Genomic DNA, 23,178 nt, shown 5'->3' with positions numbered 1-23,178 from the left:
ACATAGCTGTAAGGTAAAAAACAAGCAGACCCCTGCCCCCTTCCTGTTCTGTTCTAGTCTCTCTGCCCTTTATGCATCATGAGAAAGGGCAGAAGTCCAATTTTTTCCGCTTTGCAGATCACCTTTAAGTTTAGCCCGAGTGAGCCTGCTGCGAACTCTCTCCCCTGGGATCTCTCCCTCCCCTGCAGCTGCATGTTCTCATCTAGACACCGGCCGGGCGGGTCTGCGTGCCGGCCGGGCGGGTCTGCGTGCCGGCCGGGAGGGTCTGCGTGCCCGCTGTGTAGGTCTGAGTGCTGGCTGTGTGGGTCTGAGTGCCGGCCAGGCGGGTCTGAGTGCCGACTGGGTTGATCAGGGGCTACTCTCAGCCAGGCACAGACCAGGGCTGGATGCGGTAATTGGCAGTATTACGGTGACGCTCTAATGGCCCTAGATCAGGGTCCCATTGTGGTGGGCTCTGGATATACCCAGAGTCAGAGACAGGCCCTGCCCCCAGGTGCTTATAGGCAAATCTAAATAACCCAGACAAAGGTAGGGAGGAGGTAAGTGTTAACCTCCCATCTGGCCACTGGGGATACTAAGTGACACACCCAGGGTCACACAGGGAGTCTGTGGCAGAACCAGGAACTGCCCCAGGTCCCCTGAGCGCCAGCCCACCGCCGTGCCCACCAGGCCAGGCTTCCTGAGCAGTTGCCCCACTCTCATAGGACAAGCTCAGGACACCCCCAGGCTTGAAGCCACATGGGGCTGGTCCGCAGAAGATCAGAGACAGAACCTGTCTCGGGGAAGGTAAAGGGAGGTGACTCAACCGGCCGTGGGGCCCTAGGCTGGGGGGTGAGTGGGGCAGCTTGGAGGACGTGACCATGTATGGTGTCCACAGACTCCCCTCCCGCCTGCCCCCATTGAGGATGGTGGATAAAGATGCCACTGAATCAGTAGGTCCCGAATGGGGACCCTTCTTGTGTTTCAGGCCCTGGTGTCGTTCGAGGACGTGGCGGTCTATTTCTCCCCGGAGGAGTGGGCGGCGTTAGCCGAATGGCAGCGGGAGCTGTACCGGGACGTGATGATGGAGAATTACGAGCTCATTGCCTCGCTGGGTGAGGATCAGGCCCTGTTAGAGTCTGTGAAAGGCCCTGGCCGGTGGCAAGGTGGGATGAAATCCACCCCGAGGGAGACCCTCTAGCCCACAGGAGCCAGCCGCAGCCCACGCCTCTTGGGCAGCGAGTGAGCTCTGTGCATGGTCCAGGCACGGCCCAGCCCCACGCCAGCCCTTTTCAAGGGAACGTTGAAATCCCGCAGGGCACCCACATGTCCCTTCAGACGTACCTGGGAAATGGGCTGAACCGCTCTGTCCCGTCCACAGGGCCCAGGGGCTGCAGGTACCTCCCATCCCTCGGCAGCTGCCTCTCCCAGCGGGGATGAGGAATTCAAACCCGCTCCAGGTCCCATGGGCTGCACCTCGCAGGGCGGCTCCGGTTCACACACTGCTGTTACGTGCGGACACAGCACTGCGGGAGCTGGGCACATCCCAGTCAGTAGCCCCCCCGTGTGTCCCTGCCCCAAGGGGTTTGCAGTCGGAATGAAGAGCCCCCGTGACAGCATCTCCCACTCACATCCGACGCGTTTGCAAATCGCCTCTTCCTGCGGCGGACACAGGAAACCCAGACTGTGGGTCTCCCCCCATGCCCAGGTTCTGCAGGCCCCAAACCGGAAATGATCTGTAAAATGGAGCGAGGGGAAGAGCCACACACCACCGCTCCCCAGGGCGAGAGGGACAGAGGAATCCTGGACGCCCCCAGCACAGGTGAGCGGCACCGATTCCCCCTCCCTGCAAACTGCTCAGAGACAAAAGAGCAGAAACGTTGTGCAACGTTCAGTCCCTGTCCCGGGGGGCAGATGAGCAGAGGGGGACTCAGGCCTGCGCTGGCCGATCAGTATCCCCAAGAGACATTCATGCAGCAGTGGCCTGGGCCAGGCCCCTCTGCTAGGGCTAAAAGGGGGGCTGGGGGTAGAAGTGCCTGTGCCAGCTCTCTGCCGCTCACGGCGGCTGTCTGCCTGCTCTGTGCTGCTGGGCAGAGCAGGGCAGCGAGGGTGGCCCCCGATCACCCTGGGCTCCTTGCTCTGTAATGAGATCTGCGGCAAGGCCGTTCCTGCAGGGAGGTCGGGCACACGGTCAGGGAGCTCATTGATCTACCATTCGTTACCCCCGCCCTGTGTGCCAGTCCAGGTCGTATCCCTGAGGGGGAGCGTGCCGTGACCACACACACCACAGCCTGTGCCCAGAATCTCTGCCCTGCGTTTGCCGCACAGCGGGCACCGGCAGAGACTGCCCTGCCTCTAAAGCCCAGCCCCCCCCCAACTCACTCCACAGTGCGGCGCGGGGGCAGAGGTGTGGCTCTGGGCGCTGTGTGAGCCCAGGGCCGGTGGGAATCGGCAAAGGCGTGTGATGTTAACGCTCGTTGGCACCAGTGGAGCATCCGGCCTCCCCCAGCCCCTTCCCAGGGTGTAACTGCTTGGCTTGGTCTGTCCAACAGCTGGCTGGGGAAGGCGTGTCAAGGAGGAGCTGTCTGTGGAGGGCTACAACGACCAGTGGGTGCCACACACGTCGCTGGCCGGGGGAGCCGAGGGGTTTGTGCTGGAATATCCTGCCCTGTGGTGCGAGGTGAAGCAGAGGGACCTGGCGGGAGACGCCCCCCAGCAATCCCAGGAGTGGGAGGGGAGGGACGGTGCGTTCCTGGGCGGCACACTGGCCATGATTCACCCGGGGAGCGAGGGCCCCCTCATCTGCTGCGAGTGCGGGAAGAGCTTTGATGACGAGGCCTCACTGAGCGCCCACCAGCGCCTGCACCCGGGCGCCGGGCCCCACGAGTGCCGGGCCTGCGGGAAGAGCTTCCGCCACCGCCGCAACCTCTTGACCCACAAGAAGCGGCGGGGGAAGAGCCGGCACGCCTGCACCGAGTGCGGGAAAAGCTTCTGCCTCAAGGGCGACCTGCTGCGGCACCGGGCGGGGCACGCGGGCGAGGGCGGCCACGCCTGCAGCCTGTGCGGGGAGAGCTTCCGCCACAAGAGGAACCTGCTGGCCCACAGGAAGGAGCACGTCGGGGACACGCCCCACCGGTGCCCCGAGTGCGGGCAGAGCTGCGGCGACCCGGCCAGCCTGGCCCAGCACGAGGCGGCGCACCGCGAGGAGAGGCCCTTCGCCTGCGCCCGCTGCGACCGCAGCTTCAGCTGGAAGGAGAGCCTGATTATCCACCAGCGCAGCCACCCGCAGGAGCGCTCCCACAAGTGCGCCGACTGCGGCCGCAGCTTCAGCCGCAGCGGGAACCTCCTCATGCACCAGCGGGTGCACACCGGGGAGCGGCCCTACGCCTGCCCCGAGTGCGACCGCACCTTCTGCAACAAGGCCAACCTCATGGCCCACCGGAAGCTGCACCGGCGCTTCAAGCCCTACACCTGCGCCCAGTGCGGGAGGAGCTTCAGCTTCAAGACCAAGCTGCTCCTCCATCAGAGGGCCCACGGGGACGAGCAGTAGCCCCCAGCCGCTCTGTCTCCTGCAGGCTGCGGCCGGGCCTGGCAGGCTGCGCGGGCTCTGCCGTTGCTAAGGCCCGGGGGCGAAACTCGCCCCTGGGCAGAGGGCTGGGGCGAGGCCTAGGCGTTGTCTCAGCCTGGGGGTCCCGTGGGCCATGGAGCAAGACCCCAGCCTTTGAGGGGAAGCTCTGCTGTCTTGCAGAGCCCTGGGTGAGTCATTCTGGGGGGATTCTGCCGTTGCTAAGGATGGGGGTGAAATTCACCCCAGGGCTGAGGGCTGGCGCGCATGCAGGACTCAAGCGGTGCCGAGGCCTTGCCAGCCAGCCCTCTCCCGGGGTGAATTTCACTGCTCGCCAGTATATTGCAGTGCGTCCTCATTGTAAGGCACCAGACTCGCCCTGGGCCTGGCCGCTCTGAGAGCTACATCCCCCTCCTCAAATGGCAGTCCCACGGCGCGCCAGTGGGCGTCCTGAGCCCCCCCACAGTTACCCAACCCACCGTAGGCGGTGATGGGCTTAGAGAGTCGTAGCAGCGAAGGCCAGAAGAGATTGTTCTGACCATCCGGTCTGGCCTCCTGCTTCACCCAGGGCAGAGAATCTCACCTGGGGTTCCTGCAGCCCCCTCACAAGGACCATTGGGCAGTTTCTGAGAGAGGTCAGGGCACTAGCCAAAGCCTTGGGTTCATGTCCCTGCTCTGCTACAGATTTCTGGGTGACCTTGGGCATGTCCCTTAGCCTCTCAAGGCCTCGCTGCCCCAGCTGTGCAATGGGGATACCAGCCTGCCCTGCCCAGGGGGGGTGGGGTGGGGATAAATACAGTAATGGGGCGCCCAGATATCCTGGTGACGGTGGCCAGATAAATGGATGGATTGTCTGGTTTGCCCCGGCTTACCCCGGGCTGTAGAAGTTCACCCCCTATTCCCACGGTTGCGCGTGAGGTTCCGCTAGCTGCTGTTCCCGGTGTGGCTGGTTCTCCCCATAGAACCGGTCCTGGGGGCACGTCACAGCGCGCTGGCTGCACTGGGCGGGGCGCCCGCCCTGGTGGGTTCACCACAGCCCTGTACCCGGGTCCGCTCACGTTATAACTGTGCAGGGATTGGAAATGCTCTGCAGCTCCAGAACAGTTCAGGGCTGCCCCGTCGCAGCAGAGGGGTGTGGGGGGAGGGTTCCCCACCGGTTCTGGGGGTGGGGAAGACAGTGAACTCTGTGCAGAGTTCAGGGCAGATATAACCCCTCCAGGCCAGGCTGCAGTAGTGGAGCGAGGTGACCTATGTTCATAGTGGCCACCCTCCTTCAGGGAGAAACTGCACAGTGTTGTGTGTCCTGGCTCCACACACCCTGAACGTGCAGAGGTTTCCTGAGGCCCTGTGGAGCAGAAGTGGCCATCTGCCTTCCAGAATTCCCCCCGATGGGGGCCAGCGCTGCAAGTCGGGTTGAAATTGCTAGGACAGTTCCCGTTCTGCGTGGAACCCATTCCTGGCAGGCCACCTCCATGGTGCTGGGGACACAAATTCCTGTTTGTTTCAACGGACAGAACGTCTTGGGCACCTCGTGTAAATCTGGCTGCAAACAGACCATTACCTGGGGATTTGCAGGTCCTGCCATAGATAGAGTTATTGCTTGCTTGGGGCTCTCCACAGAACGCTATGTGCAAACCGTTCCCGCCGGCTTCCCCACTCTGGTCTCCTATCATGTCAAGCTAAGGAGGTACTCCCCACAACGCACAGTCAACCTGTGGAACTCCTTGCCAGGGGATGTTGTGAAGGCCAAAACTATAACGGTTCAGAAAAGAACTAGACCAGTTCCTGGAGGATCGGTCCATCAGTGGCTATCAGCCGAGATGGTCAGGGACACCACACCATGATCTGAGTGTCCCTAAATCTCCAACTGCCAGCAGCTGGGAGTGGACGCCAAGGGATGGATCACTCAATACACTGCCCTCTCCTGTTCATTCCCTCTGGGGCACCTGGCACTGGCCACTGTCAGAAGACAGGATCCTGGGCTAGATGGACCATTGGTCTGACCCGGCCTGGCCGTTTTGATGCCATCCCCTACCCCTTCTGCCCCACCGATGATGCCAGCTTTGACTGCCTACTTGTCTGCTTCTCAGCCGTTCTCTCCTTGACCTCCTACACGATTGCAACCCCCTCCCTGGACTGATCTCTGAGGCCATCCCTCCCCCGCCCCCCCGCATGTCTCTCCTCCAGGCCGGGTCATGCCTCCAGGACCTTGGCCAGCTAACAGCGGTGAGGGGGCGGGGGCAGTTGGGTGTAGTCCATGTGTATTTATTCAGTTCCCCACCCTTTGTATGTTTACGTGAGGCCCCGAGCTGTCAGCTCCTTGGAGCTGGGCCTGCGTCTCCCTGGCCATGCAGGTGATGCCTTGCAGGCTGTGGGCCCTGCAGTAACCCAGATACTGCATTATAACAACTCCAGGGGCTCTGGCCACGTGTCCTGGGCAGAGCTGAGCCGCCGGGCTGGTGTCAGGTGGGGCATCGCCGCGGTAGCTATTTCCTGTTACTGGGTAACCTCAGGGTAATGAATAAACATGTTGTGAGTCGGAGTCAGTGATATCGGCTCCTTGAGTTCAAGGCCGAACTCCCTCTGTGCAGTTGAATCATCAGTTCTGGGTTTCTAGAGCTCAAGTCAAACCATCAGTGAGGAACTTTTCCTGTGAGACTCACGCAGCACCTTCCTTCCACCTGCCCTTGGACACGCTCAGCCTCTTCTTCCCGGGGAGGTTTCATTCATTGGGAACTGGTCCCTCCGCTCCGCAGCTTAACTGCAACCCTCTCCGGTGCTAGAACTCCTTCCGGGAGCCCCCGAGTCCTGCCTGAGACTAGGGTGGCCACACTTCCCTCTGCTGAATACCGGACACCCGGGGAAATGACTCGTATTCAAGCAAGTTCAATGGCGATCGATCAGACTCTGCAGGACAAACATTCACATTAAGTATCAGAGGGGAGCCGTGTTAGTCGGGATCTGTAAAAAGCAACAAAGAATCCTGTGGCACCTTATAGACTAACAGATGTATTGGAGCATGAGCTTTCGTGGGTGAATACCCGCTTCGTCAGACGCATGTAATGGAAATTTCCAGAGGCAGGCAAGTTTCTTCATGAGGTTGATAGATTTCCATTCCATACGGCTAAATGCAGTGCCTTGCATGGTGTCAAGTATCAGAGGGGTAGCTGTGTTAGTCGGGATCTGTAAAAAGCAACAGAGGGTCCTGTGGCACCTTATAGACTAACAGACGTATTGGAGCATAAGCTTTCGTGGGTGAATACCCACTTCGTCAGACGCATGTAATGGAAATTTCCACCACATGCATCTGACGAAGTGGGTATTCACCCACGAAAGCTTATGCTCCAATACTTCTGTTATTCACATTAACATCAAGCTGACTGAGCCCGTTAAAAAGAAATACTGCGGAGTTGGAGTCTTTTTATTTACCTTCTTCTCTTTAAGGTTTCAGGGTTCACACAGGAGGGGTGCCACCCCCCGACACCCCCACCCACACACAGAGGGAGAGGTGCCACACACACACCCCACCCCGCCACCCACACACAGAGGGAGAGGTGACACACACACTCGCATACTTGATAGCTGCTTTCAACTACCCGAAAGGGGGTTCCAAAGAGGATGGATCTAGACTGTTCTCAGTGGTGGCAGATGACAGAACAAGGAGCAATGGTCTCAAGTTGCAGTGGAGGAGGTTCAGGTTGGATATTAGGAAACACTATTTCACTAGGAGGGTGGTGAAGCACTGGAATGGGTTACCTAGGGAGGTGATGAAATCTCCTTCCTTAGAGGTTTTTAAGGCCCAGCTTGACAAAGCCCTGGCTGGGATGATTTAGTTGGGGATTGGTCCTGCTCTGAGCAGGGGGTTGGACTAGATGCCTCCTGAGGTCCCTTCCAACCCTGATATTCTATGATACACCTCTCACGTGGGGCGGGAGGGGGAGATGTGTGACCGACCAATCCAACCATCCCTGCCTGGTGCTCTCTGCCCTCCATGCCTGCCCGCCTCTCCTGGTTCCTGGCGCCATATCTTCCCAAGGCAACGTGTGTGTGTGTGTGGGGGGGGGAAGGATGAACCCACACACACACTTGCCCCCCCCCCCCCGACTTCTGCCAGGGTTCACACCAGAATGTGGCCAGCAGCAGCCCTTCGGCCCTGTGCAAGAGGGAAGGGAAGGGAGCTGCTTCCAGCCGCAGGGGCCGGGGGGGAGAGGGGGGAAGGATGAGCTGGCCTGTGTCTTTGCAGAGCTCATCTCTTCTGCCCCCGCTCCCCTGTGGCTGGAAGCAGCTTGGCCCTTCCTGCCCACACAGTGTGGAAAGGCAGCTAACACCCCCAGGCTGCTGCTGGCCATGGACGTAACCCAGCGCCTCCTGTCCCCTGGCTACAGCATGGGCAGGAAGGGGTTAAGCCCTAGGGATGCATTGTGCACCAGGGCCCCTGGCTGCAGGGGTGTCAGCAAACCGGCCAGAGGGGTGGCTCAGCAGGGGAGGGTGCCTAGGGGACGGAGCAGCCCCGTGCTCCCCGGGGGCAGGACCCAGGGTGGGGGCCTAGGGGGTGAAGAGGGGGCTAAGCCCCTCCCCAGGGGGCTACTGTGGAGCCAGCAAGTTCAGGGTGTGAACAGGCTGGAAATCGCTGCCCCCCCTCCCCCGAGCTTCGCTGAGGGACGGAGAGGCCGCCCCATGCCAGCGCTGTGCAGGGCTTTGGCACATGCAGGGCTCGGCTCCTCCTGGGCAGTGCCCTGGGCTGGAGAGACTTGGGCTTTCCCAGGCGCTGGCCCAGCCAGAGGCAGTGGGGGAAGGAAGGAACCTGCCGGCCAGGCTGTTGGTGAGCTGAGCGCTCTGACCAGGGGCTGGTTCTCTGCACGCGCTGGGAGCAGGACGCGTCCTGCCGGGGGGATATGGAGGAGCAGCAGGGCTGGGGGGGGTGAAGGGGCGAAGCAGGGCGAGGGCAGCGAGAGGGAAGCACATAAAGGGCCGATGGGTCGGCAGCAGAGGCGACACATGGCCGGCCTCTGCCTGGCGCCTGCCAGCGCTCACCAGCCACTGCAGCTCGCAGCCAGCACTGGTCGGAAACGGGCCGGGGGGCGGGGCCCTGCTGGCCAAGAGCCGGCCCACAGCAGGGGCTGACGGACCGGCAGGGGGAGGGGCCGGCCCCTCTTGCTGCAGCTTCGTCCCACCTTGCACACCCACCAGCCTTGCACACCCACCCCCATCGTCAGCCACCGGACCCCCCACTCACTGCTGGTGGGCGGGCAGCTGGCGAGCAGGGACCCGGCCTGCACCAATGGGGGGAGACAGAAAATACGGGACAATTTTCCCGTTTATAAGAAAGTGAGGACCCCAGCAGGCGGCTGAAAGACGGGACTGTCCCTTTATAAACAGGACGTCTGGTCACCCTACTGACACGTGCTGCTGGGCCGACTCCTCTCTGGCTCCCTGAGGAGCCTGGACCGGTGCGGGGCTGACGGCGTCTTGCTGCTGGGAGCCCAGCTGCCCTGCCACCTCCTGGCATGGCTGGATTCCCTCCAGGGTCCTGCCGCGGAGCTGGCTTCTCCCCAGCCCTGGCGTTCCTGGCAGGACAGGCCCCCTTGGGCCAGAGGAATCTCGGGGCCGCTCAGATTCCCTGGGAAGCGGAGCCAGCGGCCGGCTGGAGGCGCCTTTCTAACGCTGCCCTTCCTGAGGACCCAGCAGGTTACAAAGAGGCAGAAGAGATGAGCTTAGGCCGCCTGGCTGCTGAGCTGGGTCCCCTGGGGACTCTCTCCCCAGAGCCACGTAGCGCCGATCGGTGGGTGTTCGAGCGATTTCGTCTCTGCACGCCGCAGGGCTCTGCGCAGAGACTTGGAGTAAGAGCCGGAAAACCGGATCTCCACCCCGGCCAGAACACAAGTGCTAATAGTCAGTGCCAACCCCCCTGGCATCAACGCAACGGTGAGACGGGCCCGACGGGCTCACGCAGGGAATTTCAGAGGCGAAGGCTGAACACGCCGCCCTTAGCATACGGCTCAGACGTCTGCCGTGTGTTTGTGGCTGTGCAGGTTAGGTGGATCCTAGCTTGCAGGACGGGGAAGGAGCAGGGGGCAGCCGGCTGAGCCCAGAGCAGATCAGCAGGAAGGCTGCAGACGGCCTGCGAGGCAGGGACAGGAAGCTTGTGTCTGATTCCTGAAGGGACCATTGTGAATGATCGTGGGATCTGCACAGCACAGACCAGCACAGACCCTCACCCAGCAACACCCGGGCATTGAGGGCAGCAACTCGGGGTTGAGCTAGTGGTTAGAAAGCGAGTCAGGCTTTGCCTACACTACATGGTGTTTAGTGACGCAGCCAGGCAGAGTAAATGCTGTTTGTCGGCAATACTTCCACCCCCTACGAGCGGGTTCGTGTTGTCAAATGGCAGTGGAGACAAAGCGTAAGTCTCTACTGAAAGGCTCCAAGGGATGGAGACTCCAGCACACCCCTGCCCAATGGCTAGCTGCCCTGGCTGTGAAACATTTGCCTCTCATTGCCTGTGTGAATTGCGTGATTCCAGCGGAGGGACGCAGAGAGGGCGTGATACGGGGAGAGCCGCTGGCCAGGGGGATGAGCTCGCTGCAGTGTGTTGGTGCTTGCCAGCCCAGCGCTGTCAGAGCCAACCGCCAAGTGGAAACGTTCACAGCCCCAGGAGGGCCCCGTGCTGTGGACCAGTGGTCTGATGATCCATTTCTCAACTGTCAGTTCTTCTTCCACCACCAATGGCTAGCAGCTAAGGAAACAGGCAGTTCTGCTGGGCGGCTGGCCAGGTGTGAATCAGTTGGCACATAACCCTCCAGAGACTAATGCTAAGCTAGTGATTTCCTGTTCTCTAGAGGGGCCGGTTGTAATCAGCTCCCACTCGCAGGTTACAGAGCTCAGGGAGGTCTCTGTAGTTAGACACGTTGGGAAATTATTCATCAGCTTTCAAATATCAGCCTCCCCAGTCAGAGTGAAACCCTAGGACGGGAGGAGAGAGCTGAGCCTTGAGCTGGCATCAGTGTCCCGGGTATCACAAACCACTGGCAGCTCTTCTTGCCATGAGCAGTGGCCCAGGCTTGCTCCCGCCCGGCAGAGTCCACGTGTCACACAATTTTCCGGGATGGTCGTCCCTGGTAAATAGTGGAGCTTTATAAAGTCGCTCTGGAAGCGACTGAAAAACACCGGGGCTTACCCTGCTGCCCCGTCACACTGTGCAGCACCCTGCAGCCTGACTAGCCCCGACACGCCAGCGACTAGTGGGAATCGGGCAACACAATGGTACGTGACCATAGTAGGACGAGCGCCTGAGACATACGCCTTTGCACCAGAGGCCTGGTCTGAGGCAGGCCCTGCTCGCAGAGTCTGGCAAGACCAGGGTGGACATTGCAGAAACACACGTTGCTAAGGAGTCACCGAGGACTGACGCAAACACATCCCGAAACAACAAACATAAAAAACCGTACAGTGCACGTAGCGGCCAGGGCAGTAACATGGCTTACACAAAAGGCCACACTCCTGGCCAGTGTATCCGGGATGTGGTCGTTGGGCGGTTCGCTCCAGGGCTGCCGTGCCAGCTGCCTAAGCAGGGCTGGGGCGGCACAGAGGGAACCCACACGCAGCCAAACATCTATCGACACCTAACCACGGGGACATGGGGCAACACCCCACTAAGCGCCCAGTGCTGGCTGGGCTTCATGTGCATCCACCGTGCCCGGCTCCGTCAGATGCCATGTGGCTGCAGAGCCAACGCCAATGAGGCGGGGGGTAAAGGTCCGCCTGATACCAGCCGGGCGCGTGGTACTTGCTGCTGCCAACAGGGAGCGGAGGGCGCTGGATGCTGATGCAGCGTGTGCTAGCCGGAGCCTTTGGTGCAGTGCGACGCTCCCGCTCACCCCTGGCTACGTAACTTAGAGCTGCCTTTGTTTCATGCTCTGCTCTGGACCCGCCGGGGAGAGCCTGCTGGCAGGCTTGGGCTCCTGTTGCCATCTTGACGTTCTCTTGCACGTGCCCAGCTGCTGTGCGGGTCCCCAGGGGCCACTTAGCTTCACTGAAACCAAATTCAGCGGAGAGACGAGGCCCACGCTGCGCCCAGGGAGGGCGAGTAACCATCAGCGCACACTGCCAAGGGACGTGGCTGCCCGTCTGGGAGGTGCCTTAGCCATCACACACGTTGCTGGGCTCAGAGCAGGTGACCCTGGCCGGTGCCGGACAGGCTGTTGGACGGGATGGTCTCGTCTGGCTTTAATCTCAATCAGTGACTGGCCACTGCTTAGTGCAAAGTATGGGGCAGTTGTGCACAGCACACCTTTCTCAGCAGCTTCGCAGCCTAGGGTGAGAGGATCCGGTTCAAAGGTTATAGACCAAATGCTGCCTCCTTCCCCCCTCCGGCTTCCCCCGCTTGTGATTTAGACGGTTTTAAGACGGTTAAAATTATTCCTGACCACCATGATTCCAATCCAAATCTGGCGGGGGGGAGAGGGTGATGTGGACTCGCTGGACAGTAGGCGAGGAGAAGGGGCCCACCTGAGACGTGGTGGTTCTCAGGGTGGCTGGAGGGTTCCTGGCCGTTCCCACTCAGCCGCCGTGCCCTGCGATCTGTGGCTGTCGGGCCCCCCCAGGGACTGGGACTCGGCGGTGCTGCTCTGCTTCCAGCTGGACAATGCTGTGATCAGGCCCGTCACAGGTAATGGCCAAGCCTGGCCCAAGCACCTCCCTCTGCTCGGCCCTGGTGGCCAATGAGCCAGGAGCGCCGAACGGGGGGGGGGGGGGGGGCGCTAGGGGGCCATAGCCCTGTGACGTTATCAGTGTAATTTAATATCTCATTGGAAGCTGACAGGGCCAGAAAGAGTTAATTAACTCACAGACTGACCTGACCCATGGCCGAACTTTAGAGACTGGTTAGGAAGATGTGTAAATGAATAGAGCTGTGAAATGCAAGTCTGCATTGTTATAGGTAGAAGGGGAGGTGTTTGCTCAGGGCTTGTGATGTAAGCAAACAAGTCTTGTCTATTGCTATAGCTTTAATTCAAAGATCAAAAAAGGAATATTAACATTTATGATGACACTTGAGTGAAATAGTATTATTGTCTCTATGTCTCTTTGAAGGTTGAGGTAACCTGTATCGGAACTGTTTAATGGATAAATTACCCTGTGCTAATTGCCAGGATGTTTGGGAGAAGGAGAGTTAAGCCTATTGTTTTCTCAGGCCAAAAGGCTGCTGGAAATGTATAAGAACCCTGGGACATGATCCTTCTGCATCTCAGATCTGCTTTGGGTTTCAAGAGGGGGAAACCTTAAGCCATAAGGATTGAGATCCCCAGTCACTGACTGGAGCCACCCTGAATATGGACATTGGACTATAACCTCTGGACTATTTCTAAAAGGACTTTTGGCAACTACAAGCTCACCTCTGCTATGTATCTGAACCTCAAGAATTGAATTCAAGTCTGTCTGTATATTGATTTTTAACCAACACTCTCTCTCTTTTCTAATAAATTTTAGTTTAGTTAATAAGAATTGACTATAGCGTGTATTTTGGGTAAGATCTAAGTTATAATTGGACCTGGGTGTGTGGCTGATCCTTTGGGGTTGGAAGAACCTTTTCTTCTATATGATGAGATAAGATTTTCAGTAATCATCATCGTATCTGACAGGTGTGTCTGGACGGAGGCCTGAGGCTGGGCACTTTAAGGGCACTGTGTTGTTTGAACTTCTGAGTAACCAGTGAGGTAATACAGAAGCTGTTTTGTGCTGGTTTGGTAAATCTAAGTATTGGAATATCCACCAGCGTTTGGGGTTTGTTTGCCCCGTTCTGTTTGCAGTTCACCCTGATTGAGTGACCTCAGCTGGTTCCCATAGGCAGCATCGTCACAGGCCCCATCACTTTCTACTGGCCGTAAGGGCAAGAGGGGGGCGGGGGCGGGGGCGGGAGGTGGTGGATCGGAGCAAGCGGGAGGCGTGGTCTCGAGTGGAAGAGGCGGCGTGGGAGCTGGGCCTTACTGGGAAGAAGCGGCGTGGGAACAGGTTATTAGGGGTAAGAGGCAGCATGGGAGCAGGGTCTCGGGGGGAAGAGGCGGCGTGGGAGCAGGGTCTCGGGGGGAATGGGTGGTGTGAGAGTGGGGGCTTGGGGGGAAGAGGCGGTGTGGGAGCAGGGCCTTAGGGGGAAGAGGTAGCATGGGAGCAGGGTCTCGGGGGAAGAGGCGGCGTGGGAGCAGGGTCTCAGGGGGGGACACGGGTGGCGTAAGGGTGAGGGCTCGGGGGGAAGAGGCGGCGTGGGAGCAGGGCCTTACGGGGAAGAAGCGGCGTGGGAGCAGGGGCTCGGGGGGGGAAGAGGCAGCATGGGAACAGGGTATTAGGGGTAAGAGGCGGCGTGGGAGCAGGGTCTCGGGGGGGAAGAGGCAGCGTGGGAACAGGGTATTAGGGGTAAGAGGCGGCGTGGGAGCAGAGTCTCGGGGGAAGAGGCAGCGTGGGAACAGGGTCTCGAGGGGAATGGGTGGTGTGAGAGTGGGGGCTCGGGGGGAAGAGGCGGTGTGGGAGCAGGGCCTTAGGGGGAAGAGGTAGCATGGGAGCAGGGTCTCGGGGGAAGAGGCGGCATGGGAGCAGGGTCTCGGGGGAAGAGGCGGCGTGGGAGCAGGGTCTCAGGGGGGGACACGGGTGGCGTAAGGGTGAGGGCTCGGGGGGAAGAGGCGGCGTGGGAGCAGGGCCTTACGGGGAAGAAGCGACGTGGGAGCAGGGGCTCGGGGGGGGGGAAGAGGTAGCGTGGGAACAGGATATTAGGGGTAAGAGGCGGCGTGGGAACAGGGTCTCGGGGGGAATGGGTGGCGTGAGGGTGGGGGCTCGGGGAGAAGGTGGCATGGGGCGGGGCCTCAGGGGCCATGGGCAGCACAGGGGCGGGGCCTCGGGGGTAATGGGCAGTATGGGGGCGGGGTCTTGGGGGGAGGGGTGGGGCAGGGGCAGGGCCACGATTCGGGCGCCGGTGGTCCCCCCCCTTTTAGGGGGCTTCCTCCACTCCTGCCCCGAGCCCCGCCCTTGTTCCCAGGCAGGGGGTGCCTGTGAGGCGCACCAGGGTGCTGGGTGTGCGACTGAGGAAGGGCTGCCAGGTGATGAGCTCAAGGCACTCGGCGGGCTACCCTGGCGGAGGGGGTCGGCAGGGGCTGGCTGTGTACCTGCCTGGCCCAGGTCCCTGCTGAGGCGAGGGCCACGCATGCCCCATGGTGCCCCTCTCCCCGACGGACCCGTGTTAATAGTTGGCCTCAGTGCCTATTGCAGCTGCACCGGGGGGCCTCAGGGAAAAAAGTTTGGGACCCCCTGGTCTAATTAACAGACCCCGTGCGCATCCGGGCTCCCCAGCCGGGGCGAGAGAGGGCAGGACAGCCACGGCCCTGCACTGCGCGCTGCCGGGACTTGCGCTAGTCCCTACAATAACAATGGACGCTGTGCACAGCACTGATGTGGGCCCCCAGCACGCATGCCGGGCGGGAGGGCCATGTCTAGCGCCCCCTGCAGCACCGCGGGGGTCAGCGCCAGAGCCCTTGGAGCGTTTCGTTTGGGAGGACGTTCCACTGGCACATTTACACGGGCTGGGCGGGGGCTGGCCAGGCCGGCCCCGGTCTGCTGGGTGCTGTGCTAGGAAATGCAGGTGCTTCCCACAGAGCTGATCTCTAAGAGCAGGTGTTGCAGGGGGATGAGACACTTGTTACATCCCACCCCAGGTTTACATGGACAAGTGGCACTGCTCTGGAGTGAGGCTGAAGGGGGAAGCTGGTGTAGAGAGCTGGGGCTGGCAGCACCCGGCCGGGCCTGGGGTTTGCAGAGGGGCTCGCTGGCGTAACGGGACTGTAACACCTCGAACACACCGCAGAGTGGCTGGTCCCCAGCTGCGCCCACGGAGAGACCGTCAGCCACTCCATCCCGATCCCCGAGGGGCTGAGCTCCCCCCTTGCCCAAGTACAGATCAAACCACGGCGCTGACATGGAGGGCACCCTCCACAGGAGCAAGAAGGACCGACACTTCCCAGCCCGGACACAAGCGGCAAAGGCACCCACTAGCTCAGGGGTAGGCAACCTATGGCACACGTGCCGAAGGTGGGACAGGAGCTGATTTTCAGTGGCACTCACACTGCCCGGGTCCTGGCCACCGGTCCAGGGGGCTCTGCATTTTAATTTAATTTTAAATGAAGCTTCTTAAACATTTAAAAACCTTATTTACTTTACATACAACAATAGTTTAGTTATATATTATAGACTTATAGAAAGAGACCTTCTAAAAACGTTAAAAGGTATTACTGGCACGCAAAACCTTAAATTAGAGTGAAAAAATGAAGACTCGGCACATCACTTCTGAAAGGTTGCCGACCCCTGCACTAGCCCATTGAAATTCAGACGTGGGAAAAGCGACGTGCGTGCCCCAGGGATGGCCACAGCGTAACTCCAGTCTGTAGCCGGACGCCAACGTGTGCCCAGACAAGGAGCAGTTGTTTAAAGCTGGAGCGTCGGCCACGCAGGTTCCTTCATATGGTTTTTGGGCTCACACGCAGCTGACTGAGGTGATGACGCTGAGTCCGACAGGCCCTGTCCCAGGCGCTTTGTGGACTGTGGGCAGACGGGGCAGAGCGAGGGGAAAGTGGGACCGCAGAGCAATGCACTGTGCAGCCTGAGGGGAGCGGCCCCTAATGGCTCACATCAGACAGACCAGAGCCCGGCAGAGCGCGAACGCCCCTTAGCGCCAACTCCCAGCTTGGGGAGCCGTCACACACACACACACACACACTCTCTCTCTCTCTCTCTCTAATGCCTGAGACGGTGACTTTTAAACTGAATTTTGCTTCAAATGCAATGAGGAGTCGGCCAGGCTCCGGAGTGATGGCTCGTCCAGGCACACCCGATTTTATACGAACAGTCCCGATATTCATGACTTTGTCTTATATAGGTGCCTATTACCCACCACCCCGTCCCGATTTTTCACACTTCCTGTCTGGTGACCCTAGCCAGGTTGTACGACGTGTGTGACATAGAGAGGCTCCCGGAGTCCCGTAGCATATGCGGAAGTTCGTTGCCTATCTGGCCATGTAAGTTCAGCATTATTTGGATTTCACAGGTGATGCCACTGGCTGACCTAACAAACAGTTTTCGTGCTGGCAACAGAGTAAAATCCCCCAACAGGCGTAAGTGAACATGCGACAATTCCAGAGGGTGGCGCGTGTGATCGTGTTGCCATCTGGTGGCTGGCCGGAGCCGACCTTCCAACAGTCCCAGGTTTCTCTGAACTGTCCCGCTTTGACCCTCAACCCCCCGCCCCCATTAAGGGGCAGTTAGCTCCCGCCCCCTCCACTCCTCCCGATTGAGAACCCCCCCAAACTGAGGGTTGTTGCAACCCGGTGCAGGAGGTTGCTGGATTTGGCCCAGATGTTCCTCCATCTCCGGAGGGGTGGACGGGCCAAACCCGAGTGGCGCTGCATCCCCTGGCCACTTTACGCGGTGGGAGGGATGCTGTAGCTGAGAGGGGAAAAGCCTATTACTGAGGGTTACCAGAGGTTCGTCCCACCCGCTGGGGGCCAGGAGCACGTTGTGAAGTGGCTCCGTTCCTGGGGGGATTGTGATTTATCGGCGGCTCACAGCACTTGCTGTAACTCTTGCTGCTGGAGTCGGCGTGTCCTGACCCCGTCGTGTGACGTGGGGATGTGCGGACGTGCCCCTGCCCGGTGTCAGCACTGGCGCACCACACCCTTGTGACACTGGATGTCCCCGTCCCCTCTCACACACGCTGCGGATTGCTTTGCTTTCGCTCAGCCCCGCACGCACTGGGGCCTCTCCGGCTGGACGGATTTTCCATTGGACATGGCGGGATGCTAGCTCTCTTCCCAGGCAGCCCCCAGGCCCCCACTGCTGCCTCCAGAGACTGTGCCTGCTGCTCCCACCCAGCAGGACATGCAGCGCCTGACGCGGCTGGGCCGGGCCTGTGCCACTTCCCCAGCTCTCCCCTGGGTGTCACGGCACAGCACGGCTCACAGCAGCGCCGGGTGCTTAGCCCACCTGGCTCTCAGCCTTTTCCCTGCTGGGGGCTCTGGTTCTGGCCTGCTCTCTGGATCCTTGGCCTCCGTTGGGCTCTCTGGTGCGAGGCCTGCTCTGGCTCCCTGGTCAGGCTCCTGGGGGTCCCGCTTTGGCCAGCTGCTGGGTGAGGCAGGGCTGGGCACTGAGTCTCCCCTTTCCCTGCCAGCCAGTTTGTGTCCCTGACCCCTCGACGCCTCCTCTCACAGGAACAAAGGACTGAAAGGGCCCCCTGCCTCGGGAGGCCACCGCAGCATCTCCACCTGTTCAGGGGCCCTCTTGCAGCCAGCTAGGTTTCTTGCCCCCGCTACTCCTGGGGGTGGGGGGGGCGGCTGTTCCAGAGCCTCACTCCTCTGACTGACGGTTAGAAACCTTCTTCTCATTTCCAGCCTGAATTCACCCCCATTTGTTTTGGTGCTAGCCTCGTCTTTGAGAGTCAACAGCTTTTCTCCAAGCCAAGCTCCCAGTCTCCTCTCAGAAGACAGGCTCTCCACGCCTCCAGCCCGTCTCTGCAGCTGTCCCCGTTTCGATTCCTCTTTCCTGAACACGGGTGACGAGAACTGCACGCAGCGCTCCAGCGGAGGTCTCACCTGTGCCTTGTACAACGGCACTAACACGTCTCCATCGCTACGGGAACTGCCAGGCCCGATGCAGCCTAGGATCGCCTTTGTCTTATGCACAGCCACATCACAGGTGCCTCAGAGTCATCCTGGGATGGACTGATAGACAGAGCCATAGATTCACAGATCACAAGGCCAGACGGACCCATTGTGATCATCTCGTCTGGCTTCCTGTGTAGCTCAGGCCAGAGAGCTACTCAAAGTAATTCCTAGAGCAGAGCTTTTAGGAAAACATCCCATCTTGATTTAAAAACGGTCAGTGACGGAGAATCCACCAGCACCCTTGGTAAATTGTTCCTGTGGTTAATTACCCTCATTGCTAAACCCAGGGTTGTGAGTTCAATCCTTGAGGGGGCCATTTAGGGATCGGGGGGGGGGGGGAAATCTGTCAGGGACAGTACTTGGTCCTGCTGTGAAGGCAGGGGGCTGGATTCAATGACCTTTCAAGGTCCCTTCCAGCTCTATGAGATAGGTATATCTCCATATTATATATATGTATTATATATCCAGTGAGGATGGGGCCCCGCGCTAGCTGCTGTGCTAAGAGACGGCCCTAAAGGGCTGGCACTCGAAGGCAAGATGAACCAGAGGGCGTAACAAGCAAAGCGGGAAGAGGAGAAACGCCAGCGGTTACACAGCCCAGGTAGGTGCAGAACTGGATTTGACAGAATTACGTAATATACGCAGGATACCGACGCGCTCGGTAACGTCACCAATCCAAATCCCGGAGCAGCCTCCAGCAGCTCCCATGGAGAATGGGCTTCACCACGCACGAGTCACGCAACCATTGCAAACAAACGCCAATCAAACCTTTATCCCGCCCCGTGCAGCCCCGATACACAGACGTGCCCTGCTGCAGAGGAACGTTTGCACGCACTGTACGGCACATGGATTGCACCCGCCTTTCTGAACATGGGGCCCCGAAAGGTTCAAGCCGCCAGACTCTGCCCCCGGGCCGGGCGGCAGGAGTCCCTGCCTCACCTACATCTAAACTTTCCAAACCAGTCACAGCATGAGAGCAGGGCGGTGAGATACTGGTCTAACCGGTAGGATTGAGAATCCTGCGATAGCTTCCTTAAAGACAGCTGGCACCCGGCCCCTGAAAGCCCCAGCCAGTGGCAGAAGCAGTTCTTTCCCTCTGGCTGCCACCAGCCAGGACAGCACGCAGGTTTGAGCCCAGAGACCCAGCACCTCTGGAGCCTTCGTGCCAGTGACCAAACCGCCGGCTGAGACTTGGGGTTTGCGCCCTGGCCCCATCCCAGGGCAGGCTGTGTGTTTCTGCACATGCTCTAAGACAGGGGTTCTCGACCCACTTGGAATGTTTATGGCCCATCGTGACCCAGGAAATAGTCTGGGGGTGGAGGCCCCGGGCCAGAGACATAACTAGGCATTTTAGTGCTCAGGCTGGGGGAGCAGATTTGCACCCCCTACCAGAGGAGACATGCGGGGGTCACTTGCCCCCCCCCCCCCGATTTTTTGGTTGCATTTCCCCCAACCCAGACAGGCTGGGTGGCCTGGTGAGGTGAGTCGGGGGGTGGAGGTGATGTTCCCTCCCCGTGTGGGGCTGGCCTGAGCCACCTGGTGTCACCAGCTGAGCCACCCCTGCGGCTCTGCGCCGTGGGCAGCTGCCCTGCTCGCCCCGCCCGGTAACAGCCCTACCCTAGGGTGGTTTTGGTCACATCCAGCCCCCGCAGGGGTTGGGTCCTGCCCAGCACTCACCCCACAGTGCCGGCTCCTGCAGCCCCCGTGCTGTGGGGCTGGGCTCTCCGCTGCGGGCGTTCCAAACTCGGGGGCTGCAGCATCACTTAGGTCTGGCCCCGCCCCCATGACTGGACCAAAGCTGGGCGAGTGGAGCTGTGACCTGGCTCGGGGGGTTGTGGGGCTACTCGCTCACATTTGGCCTACCTGGACCCCGGTCATATTGACGCCTGGGCCAGACCCGAGTGGCGCTGGGACCCCGGAGGCTGCCGTGCCTGGAGCAGGGAGGCGAGCCCAGCCAGCGCCGTGGGTCAGGAGCTGCCACACGACCCTTGGAAACATTCTGGCGGTGAGTGACCCAATGTTGGGTCCGGGACTCAGGCTTGCACTAAGCAGAACCCAGCTCCACGCAGCCCGCCCAGCACATGGGGTCAGTGTTACAGCCCCTGGCTGGAAGGGTCTTTCTGTCATTGGGATCCAATAGCTAAAGGTGACTGGATACCTCTTCCTTTCCTCTCCCCGGCCCTCCCGCCTGTCTGCATCATGCCTCCCTGGCCTCTGCTCATCACCCAGACTTGCAAGTGCTCTAGGCTAGGGCAAGGCCTGTTTCCTTGCTCCTGTCTGTACAGCCCCTAGCACCAGGACCCGCACGTGGGACTGGGGCCGGAATAGGACAAATTCGAAGCACTGCTGACACTGATTGTTCTGTGCCCCGGGAAGGGGACCCTAAGCCACGCATGTCTCTGCAAAGCAGCATGAAAACCCAGCCAGCCCCAGCAGCAGGAGACTGAGCGGGCCGGACCATGGGCGCAGCGACCCTGCCCTGCCTTCCACCCTGCACCGCCTGCGAGAGGCCGGGTCTATGCACACCGGGTTATTTCTAATCCGGTTTGGAGACTCTGGGCTCAGTCCGGCTCCGCTGCTTCTCGGTCCCGCAGCGCAGGCCGGACACAGGAGGTCCCGGCGCTGGGGCAGCGGGGAGGGAGCGGGGCGCAGACTCCGGTGCCAAACCGGAGCCGGAGGCTCGGCCCCGCCCGCGGCTGCTGGGAGCTGTAGTTTTCCTCCCGGCCCCAGCCCGGGGGAATCCGAGTCCCCCGCGGCCGGGCTCCCAGCGCCCCCGGCCCGGCGCTGCGCGGGGAACCCTGCGCCCTGGCCCCGCGTCCCGGCGAGGTGCGCGCGTCCTGCGCCCCTATTGCGCCCCGGCGCAGCTCGTGTCCACGCGCGGACTACGGCTCCCAGGATGCAGCGGGCGCGGAGCCCTTTGTCTCTGCCCCTGCCGCGGCCGATCGGGCTGGAGAAGTTCCCGAGTCGGCGGCCATAGGGGAGCCGGGCGCAGGCAGCCAGCGCCCCTCGCCAGCCGGGGCGCAGCGCAGCGGGTGAGTGCCCGGGCTCCGGCTCCCTGCGCGGGGCGCGCCCTGGGGAGCCCCCGGCTGGGCTGTGCGCACGGAGCCGCTCTCCCGGCGGGGCTGCCGGGGATCTGTGGGGCGGAGCCGCTCCCCCCCCCCCCGCAAATGGGCCCCTCGCCTGCTCCCCCCGGGGCTTGCAAGTGCCGTGGGCTCTGCCGGGGGGGGGACCTGAATCTTCGCCGCCCGCGCCCCACCCCGGCCGCAGAGCCCTTCCCGGGGGGGCACGTTTGGCCCGACTCGCCCCTGGCCGCACGGGGGGTGCACGGGCTGGGCCGGGGGGCAGGACAAGGCACCGCCCGGAGCACAATGGCTGGGCCGCAGCGCTGCACGCGGGGGTCCCCGGGCTCCCCTGCCATCCGCCAGCTGCTACCAGCGCTTCCCATGTTCCCCATCCCCTCGCCGGCCCGTCCGCATCCCCCGGGCACCGCCGGCTCCTCGGCTGGGTCCCCCCAGGAGGGGATTTTTGGAGAGGGGGAAATGGTGATTTGTGTTTAACTGTAGTTGAGACTGGGGGCAAAAGGGGATGGGCCAGAAACCCTCCGCTGGTGGAAATCGGACCAGCTCCATCCATGGCAGCCAAGCTCCCTGGATCGACACCAGCTGGGGATCTGGCCCTGGTCCTGCAATTGGATCTGCCGGCGGGGATCCAATTGCCGGATCGGGGCCTTATTTTCCGTCCCTGAACTCCCTTGTCGCCTCCGGGCACCCTAGCCTGGCAAGTGCTTGGAGCAGGGGGTGGGACTAGATAGCCCCTGAGGACCCTCCCAACCCTGATATCGTGGAGAGGGTAGAAGAGGAGGTAGCAAGAGGTGCATGTGACAGTAATGGTCTCTCTTCCTCTGGAAATCCTCCCCTATCTGCTTCCCTGCCCTGCGGGGCTGCGTCCTGGCGCAGGCAGGGTCCAGGCCTGGCCAGTCACCGTGGGAGGGCGATAAAGAAGGTTTGGGTCTAGATTTGACATAACACCGAGAGGGATGATGATAAACGGAGGGGGGAGGCCATACTGCCAGCAGCCTCATGTGATCAAAAATCATGAGTCAGGCTGCAAAGCATCATGGGATTGGCTTAACCGCGGAGAGGCTTTTAAACCTTGGGTTTGTTTGATTTGCTTCCTACCCTTTACGGTGTCTTTGCTTCACATTGTCAAGCTTCTCTCCACAATTCGTAAAAGCGGAGAGTCTCTTGACTCCGGCGGCTGGGGCTTTAAACAAACACGGTGATAGACTCACGAGAGGTGGCAGCCCTGGGGAGAGAGGCCATGGGATGGCTGGGCAGGTGGCGAGCTGTGTGTGTGTTTACACTGGGGATTACAGCCATCTGCAGCTGGCAGCAGGGTAAACGCCCTCCACTGCTGTTAGCACCAGTGCCGTTTGCCCGACTTTGGCCATCAAGGGGTTGTCTCACACGAGGGTTTAAACAAGGCCAGAGACTATCGCCGAGTGTGCAAAAGGTTCCCGTTTCAGTGCTGCCGTGTCCTCTTGCTCCCCTGCTCCTGCTCGTCTGTTTCAGCCCCTTGCTGTCTCTGGTCCTGCACTTCGGCCCTGCTCCCACAACTTGCTGTGAAGCAGCTGCCTTGCGTGGGGCTCCGTGCGGGCCCAGAGGTCAGCCGCTCCCAACGGGCTGCAGGGACTGAGCCATCTGGCGCGGGGACCGTGTTCTTGTTTCGCAGAGCGCCCTGCACCAGACACTGCAAAGAGAATAACAATGTACTAATGGCCTGTGATAACCGGTACAGACACAGCTTGACAATTCCCCCTTTTCTTTATGTTGGTTTTTTAAAATGACGCTGTTAAAATGTGGGGCGTGCCCAGGATAAAGGCAGAGGTGGAGAGCAGCCCTAGACCTTTCGGAGTCACAGAATCATAGAGTTTAAGGCCGG

General features: G+C 60.6%; 1 protein-coding gene across 1 annotated transcript in view; it reads left to right on the top strand.

Moving 5' to 3' along the window:
• The first annotated feature begins 738 nt into the window (after positions 1–738).
• Positions 739–23,178, top strand: part of LOC135873911 (zinc finger protein 260-like) — a 34,093-nt gene continuing 11,653 nt past the window's right edge. The window contains exons 1-4 of the mRNA XM_065398520.1: positions 739–786; positions 968–1,094; positions 1,688–1,801; positions 2,532–3,504. Coding sequence (XP_065254592.1) covers positions 739–786; positions 968–1,094; positions 1,688–1,801; positions 2,532–3,504 — 1,262 coding nt within the window. The remainder of the gene's footprint in view (positions 787–967; positions 1,095–1,687; positions 1,802–2,531; positions 3,505–23,178) is intronic.

Source organism: Emys orbicularis, chromosome 2 (genome assembly GCF_028017835.1).
Source record: "Emys orbicularis isolate rEmyOrb1 chromosome 2, rEmyOrb1.hap1, whole genome shotgun sequence".
Taxonomy (NCBI): domain Eukaryota; kingdom Metazoa; phylum Chordata; order Testudines; family Emydidae; genus Emys; species Emys orbicularis.
Note: the sequence above shows the minus strand (reverse complement) of the source record. Positions and strands in the feature narration are given on the sequence as shown.